General features: G+C 42.8%; 1 protein-coding gene across 2 annotated transcripts in view; it reads left to right on the plus strand.

Moving 5' to 3' along the window:
• Positions 1 to 10,433, plus strand: part of KLF3 (KLF transcription factor 3) — a 31,414-nt gene extending 20,981 nt beyond the window's left edge. For both annotated transcript variants that reach the window (XM_057726219.1, XM_057726222.1), the window contains exons 3-6: positions 973 to 1,462; positions 2,147 to 2,297; positions 7,303 to 7,463; positions 9,871 to 10,433. In XM_057726219.1, the coding sequence (XP_057582202.1) occupies positions 973 to 1,462; positions 2,147 to 2,297; positions 7,303 to 7,463; positions 9,871 to 10,052 (984 nt within the window). In that variant the 3' untranslated portion in view covers positions 10,053 to 10,433. The remainder of the gene's footprint in view (positions 1 to 972; positions 1,463 to 2,146; positions 2,298 to 7,302; positions 7,464 to 9,870) is intronic.
• Positions 10,434 to 12,788: the final 2,355 nt, after the last annotated feature.

Consider the following 12,788-nt stretch of genomic DNA (forward strand, 5'->3'; position numbering starts at 1 on the left):
GTGGAACAGATCTTAGATTTGGGAGGAAAACCACTTGTGTCTCCTGCAGTATCTTGTTAAGTTGTCCTGCAGCCTTTTTTGATGAGGGGTTATTAGCAAGGTGGAAGGGAGAGAAGGCAGGGCCTCGCCTTGTGTGCAAGTCCCTTCCAGCATCACGTGTCTTTATTTGAGTCATATATTGGCTCGTTCTTATAGATCTGTGTCATCCACAAATTTGGAGATTAAGTCATCTTCTACAGTTTCATTCAAACTGTGAATAAGTCCATTGAACAAGTTGGAGCCAAGGACATAATTACCCTCATGTGGGTGGCCTTCCGTATATAGGTGTGTAGGGTGACTGGCCATCCTGGTTTGCCTGAGACTGAGGCATTTCCTAGGATATAGGACTTTTAGTGCTAAAGCCAGGACTCTTGGTTACCTTAGCATGGATTGGTCAGTGGCTGAAGACCATCCTAAGGCACTACCGTGCAGCTCTGTTTGTCCCTGTTGTACGTGAGCGTATGAGAAACGTTCAGTGTCTTTCTGCTGAGGTGGAGGACACTAAAGCCAGGGAGAGTGTTTCCTGCCAATTAAGAAACCCTGTCAGAAAAGCAGCAAGGTTAGCTGGCTTGGCTGGTTCTTGGTGAACCCCAGCACCAACTCCTAATGATAAAGGCCCAGAAGCCTTCTGTTTTATAACCTATTTTAGAATTTTTCCAGGTATCATCCTCATCCTTAATATTGGATATGGCCATAACCATAGAATTAAATTTGAGATTTTTCGTGTGACACAGTTATGACATTAACTTTAGTACTTAAATTTATTAGACCAGCTCTCTCATAGCATCTTTATGGGGTCAAGCATGTACCTAAATCCAGACCACTCATTAAAGTCCATGTAATTGAAGGTTCCTTGTTTATATTTTCATCTCGTGTTTCAAGCAAATGAACTTACTTAGCTGCTGACACGTTGCTGTCTTTCTTTTCCAACAGTCATACCCATCAAATTACATGGAGTCAATGAAGCCCAACAAGTACGGCGTCATCTACTCCACACCGTTATCTGATAAGTTCTTCCAGACCCCGGAAGGCCTGTCACACGGGATGCAGATGGAGCCGGTGGACCTCACCGTGAACAAGCGGAGCTCGCCGCCCTCTGCCGGGAACTCCCCCTCCTCCCTGAAGTTCCAGCCCTCGCACCGGAGGGCTTCGCCGGGGCTGAGCCTGCCCTCGTCCAGCCCGCCTGGGAAGAAGTACTCCCCGCCTCCTCCACCAGGCGTGCAGCCCTTCAGCGTGCCGCTCTCCATGCCGCCCGTGATGGCCGCGGCCCTCTCCCGCCACGGCATCCGGAGCCCGGGCATCCTGCCCGTCATCCAGCCCGTCGTCGTGCAGCCCGTCCCCTTCATGTACACCAGCCACCTCCAGCAGCCGCTCATGGTCTCCTTGTCGGATGAGATGGAAAATTCCAGCAGTAGCATGCAAGGTAAATTCCGCCACCCACGCACACTGCTGCCCCCTCTTAGTCTGGACTTAAGGGGTCTTCACCATTCAGTCGGGTGAGGGAGCAAAGGAAGCAAGGGGCCAAGAGCTTTTGAACTCTGGAAAGGAAATATTCGACTTCGAGGCTGCCTAAGGCATTTCCTTTTTTTTTTTTTTTTTTTTTTTTAAGTGTTGATACTGGAAGAGCTCCCAAGAATCAGGCTGTCTGTTTCATGCCATAAAACAATTAGTTTCACTATGTAATTGTCAACTTTGGGGGTAATAAGAATCTTGACTTTATATTTTGCTTTATTGAATGTTAACATAGGCCTAGGTGCAAGAAGGCATTTAAGAAATACCTTTAGAGCGTGTGATAACTAATTGCTATTAAAAGCCACCATGTTTACTGACTGATCAGAGACAGAAGGCTTGGGTAACAAGGAGATAACCAAAAATCATAAGGAAGAAATCCTTTGGGGGCTGATGTCTTAAAAGTCCAGCTTTCTACCTAGGATGCTTGCTGGCAAAGTGATCATTACGAGAAAATATCCCCCACAGATTCATTTCTGCTGGCATTTTGCCAAAGAGAAATAAATACACATTAGTAGCTAGAAGCTGTGCAATAAGCTTTTAAAGGCTGAAATTGGTAAATTGTGCATAGAATAATTTTTCTCTTTTTATTTTTTAGTACCTGTAATTGAATCATATGAGAAGCCTATATTACAGAAGAAAATTAAAATAGAACCTGGGATTGAACCACAGAGGACAGATTATTATCCTGAAGAAATGTCGCCCCCTTTAATGAACTCAGTGTCCCCCCCGCAAGCATTGTTGCAAGAGTAAGTATATTGAGGTCTGCCTGGCATTTGTGTAACAGCATGCATTTTGGAACTGGAATGAAAGCCCGAACTTCCTGCTCGGGATGTGCTTTGGGTTGTCAGGACCGCCCTGTTGTTTGGGGCAGCCCCTGGGCCAGGTGGGAGAATCTCTCCAAAAACTATGTGCTCTGTTACACACATTATGTCACGTTTTTGAATTGGTCACCTGTGATTTTGCCACTTTACCCCATAAATCATTTTTATCTTGTTTTCTTCCATCCTTCCAGACTATATGTATATAATTCTTCCATCATCTTTATCCCAACGTGGATTGAATTTGGTGTTCTGGATATTCCACTTAAGATTGGATCCTGAAAAACTCTTCATGGGATCACACATGGTCGTTCCCGTTGTCAGTTCTCATAAAGTATAGTGTTTCTGTGATGGGGAATGGCTTTAATCAGAATATTTCAGGTCAACCACAAGCCCAAGAAAGATACTCCATGTATCTTTCCAAAGTGCTCCGTGTATCTATCCAAGAAAGATACCCATAGCAACAGAAAGTTGACCATGTTGCTCAGAGAAGCTCGGTGTTGAAAGAACTCTTTATTCTTTGGTCTTTTTCATCGTGTCTGCCCTGGAATGTTCAGTCTGCTTTAGAACCGCCGTCCAGTAGGAAGTTTACACTGCACTGGTCAGCATCCAGGCACCTGAACAGTGGTTTAACTTGCTGTCATGTGATGGTGTCACACACAGGCTAAATAACACCGTTACTGGGATTCGTCACTCTAGATATCCTTGACTTCTACCGTTGACTCCACTGGAGGCTGTGTTCATAGTAGGTGCAGACGTGGCCTTTGCATCCAACATCTTGGATCCCAGCTCTGCTCTCCACCACATGTATGACCTTGGCCTAGTCACTTAATCCTGTTGCCCCTGCTTCCTCTTTATTTTCATCATTGGTTGTAATTATTTTTCTTGTGCTGTGGTCCTTACAACATTGGATGTAATGGCCGGCTTCCTAGTACAACAGTTACTGTCTCCTCAGGCTCCCTTCTGTCACCTTCCTCCCCGTGTCACCTTTTCTCCAGCATTTCTGCCCACCTTTCTACTTTATCGTCCGCACTCTTCTCCCCTACATAATGAATTCTGCAACAGAATATGAATTCTCTGGTTTTAGAACAGCTATTTTCTGGAAAATTAAAATACATTCTGGTTGTATCCATATTCAACCCAAGAAGGTGCCTTCATAATAGCTCATATATGAATTGTCATTTGCATCAAATCAGTCAGTTTTGGGGGGTTTTTTTGGGGGGGGTGTCATCCACTCCCTGATAGATGAAGAAGAGGATGAATCTTCTCCCCAGCCACATCAGCAGGGAGACTGTCTGATGGTCTTGTACATTATTTGCCCTTCACAATTGCATAGTGCCCCTTCTCCCCACAAAAGGAACTTTTCCAAGTGTTTTCAAAGGAGTTATTTCATCCTCCCAAAACAAGCACATGGGAGTCAGAGCAAACAGAGAACTGATGAGCTGAGACATAAATAACTCTCCTGTGACCACACCATTAACAGTGGAGGGGGCCTGGGCTGGCCTCCTGCTTCCCGATGAGTGATCTTCCTGCCATTTTTAAGTCATATCTAGCTGATTGCGTCTGCTGCTGCTCTGAAGTGAAAGGAAAAAACAGATTAACCAAAATGGACGCATCGTGTAGGCTGAATTACCTCTTTTTTTTTTTTTAGGATGACAGGTGTCTCTGGCAAGGTAACTGGCAACATGGCTTCTACCTGTAATTGTTCCTGCACAGATGATAAAAAAAGATGCTATAGAGCCAACTGCCCACATAGGGAAGGATCCATTGACTGAAAGGGGGTTATTCCAAAATCTAGGTTATCATGAATTACAATGTAACATGTTACAGAAGAAGAATATTCAAAGGCAGTGTTCTGTGCTCCCAACGCTGCTGGAAAGAAAACATCTCTTCTCTCTTCTTGCTTATTTTAAGTAATGTTCTTTTGATGATCTCAAGCTCAATGGCTTTTAATGATTAATGAGTAATGTGCTTATTCTGATGCTGACCTAAGAAGGCATTTTACCTCCCAGAAAATTGAGCTGATTAGCCACAACTGGGACATGTACTCTTCGAGTAATTCTCTCACAGATGTGATTAAGTAATGTCTTGGAGTGTGCCCAGTAGCAGCTCACATAGGAAACCAGCTAGCCAGGAAAGAATCTCTGGAAACCAAGCGCCTGGTACCATTTCAGTAAGGCAGCCCCAATAATATTTGCCTTAGGAAACTCTTCCTTTACAGGGGAGGACTTTAAAATACAGCTTTGAAATTCATTTGATCATAAAGTTACAGCTTTAGGATTATTTTTAAAGGCACGCAAATGTATATCAGATTCCTTTTGTTATTTACTTACATGTGTGAAAATGTATTCAGAACAAAAAGCTTGAGGATCAGATTTCCCCATTAATGAGTTATGTACATGAAACTGTAGCAAACTTAAGATGGGTCAGCTTAACACAAAACCATGACCAGGTCTCTGATATTTACTAGGTATTCTAACTTCTTGGTTATAATGATCCCAAACAACCTCCTTAAAAATGAGCAGTGAGGGGACCAAGAAGGGTGAGTGAGATCCCAAGACCCTGAACCTCAGCCGGTACCAACATCCGTCTCTTTAGAGGTAGACTGCCGACCCTCCTCAGAGAGATGCTGCCTTCCAAGGGAGATGTTGGCAGGAGTAGTGATTTTCTAATCTGGTGTTAGGACATCCCTCAAAAAATCTCCTCATGAAGTTAAACAACTGTGGGGGCAAAGTTTGCGAATGGGTTTCCGAACCTTGAAATATTAACAGCTACCACTGAGCAGATCTGCGCCTGGAACAGATATTGTCCTTAGGTGCTTTGTGTGCACAACTCACAACAGCTTTCTGAGATCGTGTTATTTTCATCCCCATTTTACAGAGAGGAATCTGAGGCACGGAGAGCAGGTAACCCTGCCGAGGGTTACAGGGACTGTCAGTGGCAGAGCTGGGATTTAGAGCTGGAGCGCACAGCCTTTTAGGGTACCTTTTTTTAGGGTAACATTTTCACAAAATGAGCAACTGAAACAGCAGTCATAACTACTGCACAGAAGCTATTAGATTCCCAACACGTAAAATCCAATAACTGGGAGAGACTTCTAAAGCCATCTGGGATTCTCGCCCCGCATCCCAGAGGCACATGAGATGTATTTAACCAGTCATTCTTTTTTCCCCTCAGCATTTTAATTCCTGAAGTTCTCTTAATGAAGATGAAAATTTTCAGTCAATGGCATGAAACTTGGAAGTTTAAAATAAACTGATAAACTGTTTTCTTTTCATTAAAGGATCTTAATGAAGCTTTAGAAAAACTCTGTTCATAAACCTCTCACTTCTCTATTTTCTCTGCTATTTGTTTGTAAATTTATGTAACTGAAGTTCTTGTTCTTTCCCCACCGCACTCGTTCATGTGCACGTTTCCGTGTAGCTAATCTTGGCTATTTTATCCTTTCGTGTCGTCCCTCTAAGCATCAGGATAGGAAAGTAAAGTGATACTCAAAACTGACAGTTTTCTTTGCTCATAATAAGTGAGAAATAAGTAGTCACTCAAGACAAAATGCACCTTTTTATTCTCTTCCTGAAAAAGTTGTTAATAAGGGACGTGCATTTACATTTTTACCAAGATAAACAAGTTTCATTTCGGCAACTCTCTTGATTTTTATGTCTAAATTTTATTATCCTTTATCTCTCAAGATTGTTTACCCTCATCAAATTCTTTTCCTTTTACACCAGTCTTTCCCCACCCCCATACACTCTTGTATGAAACATGCATATGTTATTTGGAATATTTGAAGAACTTTAGAAGAACTTTCAAATTTAAAAGACAGAGAAGTCTTTCATTACAGTTAGAGGCTAACTATTGATACATAAGCTTGTAAGGTATCAAGTAATTAGTTATTAGGAAAGCGAATGGATGGATTAGAACTTGTTAATTACATCAGCCAGCAGGGGAAGCCTGAGAAAACTACAGATTTTTTCCCGGCTTTTCCCCATCTGCCATTTCTCTCCACCAACTTCTTTTCTGAAAAAGAGAAGGTTCATAGTAATGATGTGTAACCTGATTTGATTTAACACCCCCTGCCCCTCTGCCCCCTCCCCCCCCCCCCGGAAAGGTGTGCAGGTGCAGAAAGGGGAGTCTGGGTGAGGAGTCAGGAAGGTAGGGAGGATGGCAGGCAGGCAGCCGGTGAGGGAGCCGGCACTGCGCCTGGAGCCTGGGTCCTGAGTGAGGGGCTTCCTTGCCTAACCACTAGCACTGCCTGAAATTCTCTCTCAAGGAGGAATAACAGTAACAGTAAAGGTTTGAGTCTGTGAAGACAACAGTGCCAACTTTTTTTTTGGAAGATCAAAATCAAAGGTGAATCAAGCCTCTTTAAGAGACTCAAACTAAATGCCGATTATGTAAAGGATAAAATGTAGATACATTCTACAGCATGGTTGCCTGAGACTTAGGAGTTTGATCTCTTACATTTTCCCCTAAAGAACAGTAAATGGAAGCCAGAGCAACCTGTGAGAAAACATAGTGCAGTGTTGAGCCTAGTACCGCGAAATTCCATAGGAAGGCAGATTTCTACTGAGGGAGACGCTCCTTGCGCTTTGCACCTCCCTCTAGCGTAACACCTAACCCTTCTTACTGTCGTTACTTATCTACATGTCTGTCTCCCCCTAGAGTGTGAGCTCCTCCAGGGCAGGAACCCTGTTTTTACCCATCTTTGTGTCCCGGTGCCAAGCACAGTGCCTGGCTCATGGTAGGTGCTCACTCCATGTTTGTCGAATGAATATAGCAGTGCTTCTTGGGTTGATCAGCTAATTTCTTTTTGTTTATTTTGTTGGGTTTTTTGTTTGTTTGTTTTCGCCCAGTGTTGTTAATGCTTTTGGTAGCCTGAAGGAAAGGAAGAGCCTTTCACTCACCATTTTGCATTTGACATTGGCTTTCCTAGGAATCACCCTTCAGTCATCGTGCAGCCTGGGAAGAGACCTTTACCTGTGGAATCTCCAGACACCCAGAGGAAGCGGAGGATACACAGATGTGATTATGACGGATGCAACAAAGTATACACTAAAAGCTCTCACTTGAAAGCACACAGAAGAACACATACAGGTATTGGAAATTCAAATACTCATTTCATCTTTCTTCTTAAGAAGTGCTAGAATGGAATGTTAAGACAAATGTTCTAGCTTTCAAGATTATTATAATGTAATTTTTTCAGGCATCTCTGAAGTTACCACAGTCAGCTACAGATGTCTCTTGTCAGTTGTGAAAAATCAAGTTTTTGATAAATGATTTGTTTTTGTAATAGGATAGATTCAGGGTTATCTGTATAACAAGGCCCCTCGCAACCACTTGTAATACTGTGGCCTCTAGTAAGAGAGAGAGAAGGGCATGAAGCCTCCACTGGGAATAGAGGGGAAAGTGCCCTTAACCGTGGCCTGTTTCATCAAAGATATGGCCTTCGTATAGGCTGTGGTCACTTAATAAATGTGCATGATCAAATTCATGATAGAAAAAATAAAAAACAGAACAAAAAGAACAGTTCTTTATGCAGAACAAGTAAATGCAGCAGTTTATAGAAATGGAATTCAAATGGAAGACCGTCATTGAAGGAAAGAAAAGTAGAGAAGTTTGAGTAATTATCGTCTTCTAAAACTGAGGGAACTTGCATACAATTGCCTGCCCCATTCGTTCTAGGGTCTTTTCCAGTTTGCCAGGTGTTGAATATAGAGTGTGCAGCCAGATCTCGTAAAAATTGTTAAATAGGTGAGGAAAACATAAAATTGTCCCCTGGGCTCATGAACGTCTTGTAGCAAAACATCTTAAGGAATTCGTACAAAAATGTTTCAAAGAAACCTGATTAATTGCAGTTGGTATTGGTGATTAATGTTTATGGGAAGCCTCATCCGACCTGACCTCAGACTCTTGGATGTGAAATGCTAGTGTGACAGCAGTTTGCCTCTGTGCATTTCCTTAACTCGGAATGTAGAGTATTTGGAGTCTTGTGAGTTAGGAATATTTACAAAGAAAAGAATCTAGGATTTGAAGGGGAAAGGAAGTAGTGTCTGGTAGAGTGGAAGTGGAGTTTTTCAGTGCATCCTGGGGAGGAGGCAGAGGAAGCCGAGGGGAGTCCAGCCTGCAGACAGTTGTTCTCTGGCTCCCTCACAGTGTTCTCACGGAGAGAGCTGAGGGTGCCAGCCTTGCGGTTAGAGGACCACCCCATGGGCAACGTCAGATAGACTCATGAAAACCTCCTCAGGGCATGAATGGGACCTGAGAGGTGGATGTTACCAAAGGCCAGCCTGAGATTAAAAAGACATTGGATATTTGGATAACAATTCAGTTGTAGGAAAAATAACTCTTAGCATGTGTATTCTGTGCAACAAAGCACATAGTATAAATTCTGAATATGTCATTGAAAGGCCAAGGAATTACAATCCTTTACGGTTTCTAGGAAACAAGGGATAGTACATGGGACTCAATCTGTGCTGCCCATTACCCAATATTACAAATTTAAACGTAAAATTGCCATTAACTGCCTTTTTATTTGTAAAGGCCTTCGTACTGCCGTCCCCGTGACTTCCCCACAGAGGTCTTCTTTTCCTCATCTGTAAATTATCATCACACAGGAGAGGGTTATAGAAACCTGACTTCTGACAGGGTGGGGAGGAATTACTCTATTTTCCGTATATCCGAATTAAAGCGTTATACTTAGGTGGTGTTTTATTGACGAAACAAAAAATAAAACGCTGAAATCCCTGACAAATATTTCAGTTGCTAGGGACTTAGGGACTTCATATTTTTAGAAAACTGTTGAAAAGAATAAGAAAATCCCACAAACTTTCAGTTTGGACTTCTCATTGAATGGATAGCACTGCATGTGGCTAAGCTCCTAAGTAGGTTTACGACTTGGAGATCAACGAATACAGATCACCAGGTATTAGAACTTATTCATCGCTACTGTCGAGGGCAGAACCAAAATTCTTTGGTAGCCCCTCGGAGTGGATTTCAATGCCGTAGATATGCTTGAAGAACTCTTAACCCCTCCCCGCCTTTTTTGGGCAGAAAGCCAATTGTGTATTAGGACAATTTATGTTTCTTGTTTGTCCCCATTGCAGTGGTCCCCAACCTTTTTGGCACCAGGGACCGATTTCATGGAAGGCAATTTTTCGACAGACCACGGGGGTGGAGGGAGGGTGGTTCAGGCAGTAATGCGAACGATAGGGAGTGATGGGGAGCAGCAGATAAAGCTTCACTCCCTTCCCGGCAGCTCACCTCCTGCTGTGCGGCCCAGTCCCTAAGAGGCTGCGAACCAGTACCAGTCTGTGGACCAGGGACTGGGGACCCTTGCCCTCGTGGTTCATAAGGCACTGCGTTATCAAGGGACAAATCTATGATCGTATCTTGGAAATAATGTTTGTCAAGAGCTTTAGCTCAGAAATAGTTCCTGTCTTAAATTATGAATATTCTTTTGCTCTTAGGAAAAATAAGCTCTTTTTCCCCCACCTTTCTGCAGGAGAAAAACCCTACAAATGTACATGGGAAGGATGCACATGGAAATTTGCTCGGTCTGATGAACTCACAAGACATTTCCGAAAACATACTGGAATCAAACCTTTCCAGTGTCCAGACTGTGACCGCAGCTTCTCCCGCTCCGACCACCTTGCCCTCCATAGGAAACGCCACATGCTCGTTTGAATGCCTCCATCTCCCCGCCTCAGCGTGGCTCCCACTCTCCCAGCTCTCTCTCTGTCCTCCCTCCCATTATCTAACTCATTTTTTTACATGTACATTTTAATTTTGATTCAGCTGGTCTGAATCTCTGAATTTATATCATTCAAACTTCCATATGGTCAGTAGTAAATAATCTCTAATCCTCCCTCTCCTTACCACGGGTCAGACCTAAAGAATGTGAACACTTTTTTTTTTTTTTTTTTTTTTCCGGGGATGCTAAGCAAACCCTTCTTAGAGATATGTTTAATGTAATGAGAACAAGGGAACATGTAAACTAACATAACCAATTGTCGGTTTCTCCATGTAATCCTCAAAAGAATGTCAAAGTAAATGTATTAGAAATACAGCATCCAGCCTGCTAGTCCTTGCCAGAGACATCCAGACCTCCGTGCTCTGTGATCACGTTTGGTGCTCCACAGCAAAAAGAAGGGTGGATCCTTTCACAGATCAGCTAGACTGTGCGGCAGGCTTTCAGGCTAGTACAGTCAACTCTTCCATTGACCTTCACAGATCTGGCCTGTCAACTTGGATTTATCATTGCATCTACATGTACGTCCTTTACCCTCCCTTGTGCCTGCAGCTACTAAGGAGGTCTCTGCCACCAATGGGAGGTGAACCAGAGCTGCTGATTTAGGTGGGTGATGTCTGTCAGTTGAGGGGATGGATGCTGTACTTGCCTAGCGTGGAGTCAGAGCAGAGCGGTGTGGAGCAGGGGCGGAGCAGGATGGGCACAGGAGGAAGCCAGCCATTCCTGCTGGGCTAGGGCTTTTCTGTGCGAATTCACCATTTGGTTAGTTGGGCAGTACGTTGCCAGAGCTTCAGCCTCTGCACATTCAGCTGTGCGGCCCCCTACTGCAAAGCCAGATACCCGTGGGGCTCTCCATGCACCTGTCTCCATCTCTACAGTGACCTTAATGTGGATCACCAAGCGTTGATCGTAGGGACGCCACAAAAATATTTGCGCAGTAATGGGAAAAAAAATCTTTTAGGTAAGGGTATGAATGGCCTTCTTTCATGGCCTTCTTTTACCCCACCTACTTAACAGCTTTTTTTCAAACAGGGAAACATTAAGTGGTAATTGTATTCCCCTGTCAAATTAATCATGGAGCCTTCCTACGGAAGCTCTTCTGTGTGAGCCGTAAGGTGCCAAATTGGCTGTCATCTGTGTTCATGACACGTATCATCAATAAGCATCTGCTAATGCTTTAGTTGATTCCTTCAATTTAAGACCTGAATGACACTATTTGTAAATGTAAATAGTTGTGAAGCACACATACTTTTCTTTGGGGGACAGATTTCTGAAAAATCTAGAAAACCACAGTTCAGGGATTCATAAATGTAGCTCAAATTCCCAAATGTTTACTGTTGGAGCTGGCAATCTCCTATCACTATCAAGTATCCTGTCAGGGGAACAAACTGAAAATGACTCGTGTTTATGTTGAAGATTAATAGCACCATTATTTAGGGGAAGTTTTTCGAAAGCAGGCTTTTGAGCACCATAGTGTAAATGCCAATGAAAGTAATTCATGCGTAGAAATGCCCTTGGTCCTAAATTTGAAGAACGTGGGCAACGGTGGTCTAGTGCGGGTGCATACAAGCAAATGCACCTTCATCCCTCAAGAAAGGATGGAGGAGCAGAGAGAAGGATGGAATCCTGAAGATTCATCCCAGCCACAACTCAGGATCCAACACAACCTTAACTGGGAGGAATACACTGTTCAATCGTTTTTAAGTCATCAGTCCATGAGTGATTCTGGAGGCCTGCGAATTGTGTGGGGAGCTTACTTGATGGCGCCGTGTTAATAAACGTTAGTTGTAGAGACTGCACACCTAAGAGATCCCACTCACAAGCCCTCGGATCCAACTGAAAGGAGATGTCGTTGACAGATGGAAAGGAATTTGTTATTGTGGCACTTGGTTTTTTTTCTTTTTTAAGCACTGCAAAAATTGTTTAGAATATTAAAACGTCCTTAGGAGGCTTTTTTTTTTTTTTTCAACTATGACATAAATTGAAAGATTCAAAAAATGGCTCTTGGAAAAGCAGGTGTTTTTTGTCTGAATTGTAGATGCTTAGTCACATTCATGCCAAAGTGTTTATTGCTTGAAATGATTCTTCCACAACATACAGAACAATTAAGTTGGAGTGCAAAGAATCTTTTTGTTGTAATGGAGGTAACTGGTTTGTGTGTGTTCTAACCCATCTTGAAGGTGGGAAAAGGGGCAAGAAAGGGTAGACTTGATCTTTGACTAATTAGCTTTGAGTCTAAGTCCAGCTGATAGAAAGCTTCATGGGTTCTCATGAAATTGGATGTGTCTGCTATGGCATATTTAAATTTTTTTTCAAAAAAGCATGCAAGACCCTGCAGAGACTATTACATTACTATTCAGCTTGCTTAGATTATGCTAACAGTTCATTAACAAAGATACATTTCAACTCTGAAAGAAAAGCAACCCAGGAAGCTATTCTCTGTTCCCATGCTGGTCTATATACTTTAGTTACCAATTGGCTTTCAACCAAATTCTCCTGTTTTATATATATGTGTATTTTACTATGATAGTTGAGAAATTTAGTCCCTTAGTAATTTTTAGCTATTATTGTGGAAGACCTCCAGTACAAGTTAAGGTACCCTTGAACGTGTGGTGTTAAGATATGCCATGTTACTATCAATGGTGATTTTAATTGCAATATTTTAAACTGAT

Source organism: Hippopotamus amphibius, chromosome 3, assembly GCF_030028045.1.
Source record: "Hippopotamus amphibius kiboko isolate mHipAmp2 chromosome 3, mHipAmp2.hap2, whole genome shotgun sequence".
In the NCBI taxonomy this organism is placed as follows: domain Eukaryota; kingdom Metazoa; phylum Chordata; class Mammalia; order Artiodactyla; family Hippopotamidae; genus Hippopotamus; species Hippopotamus amphibius.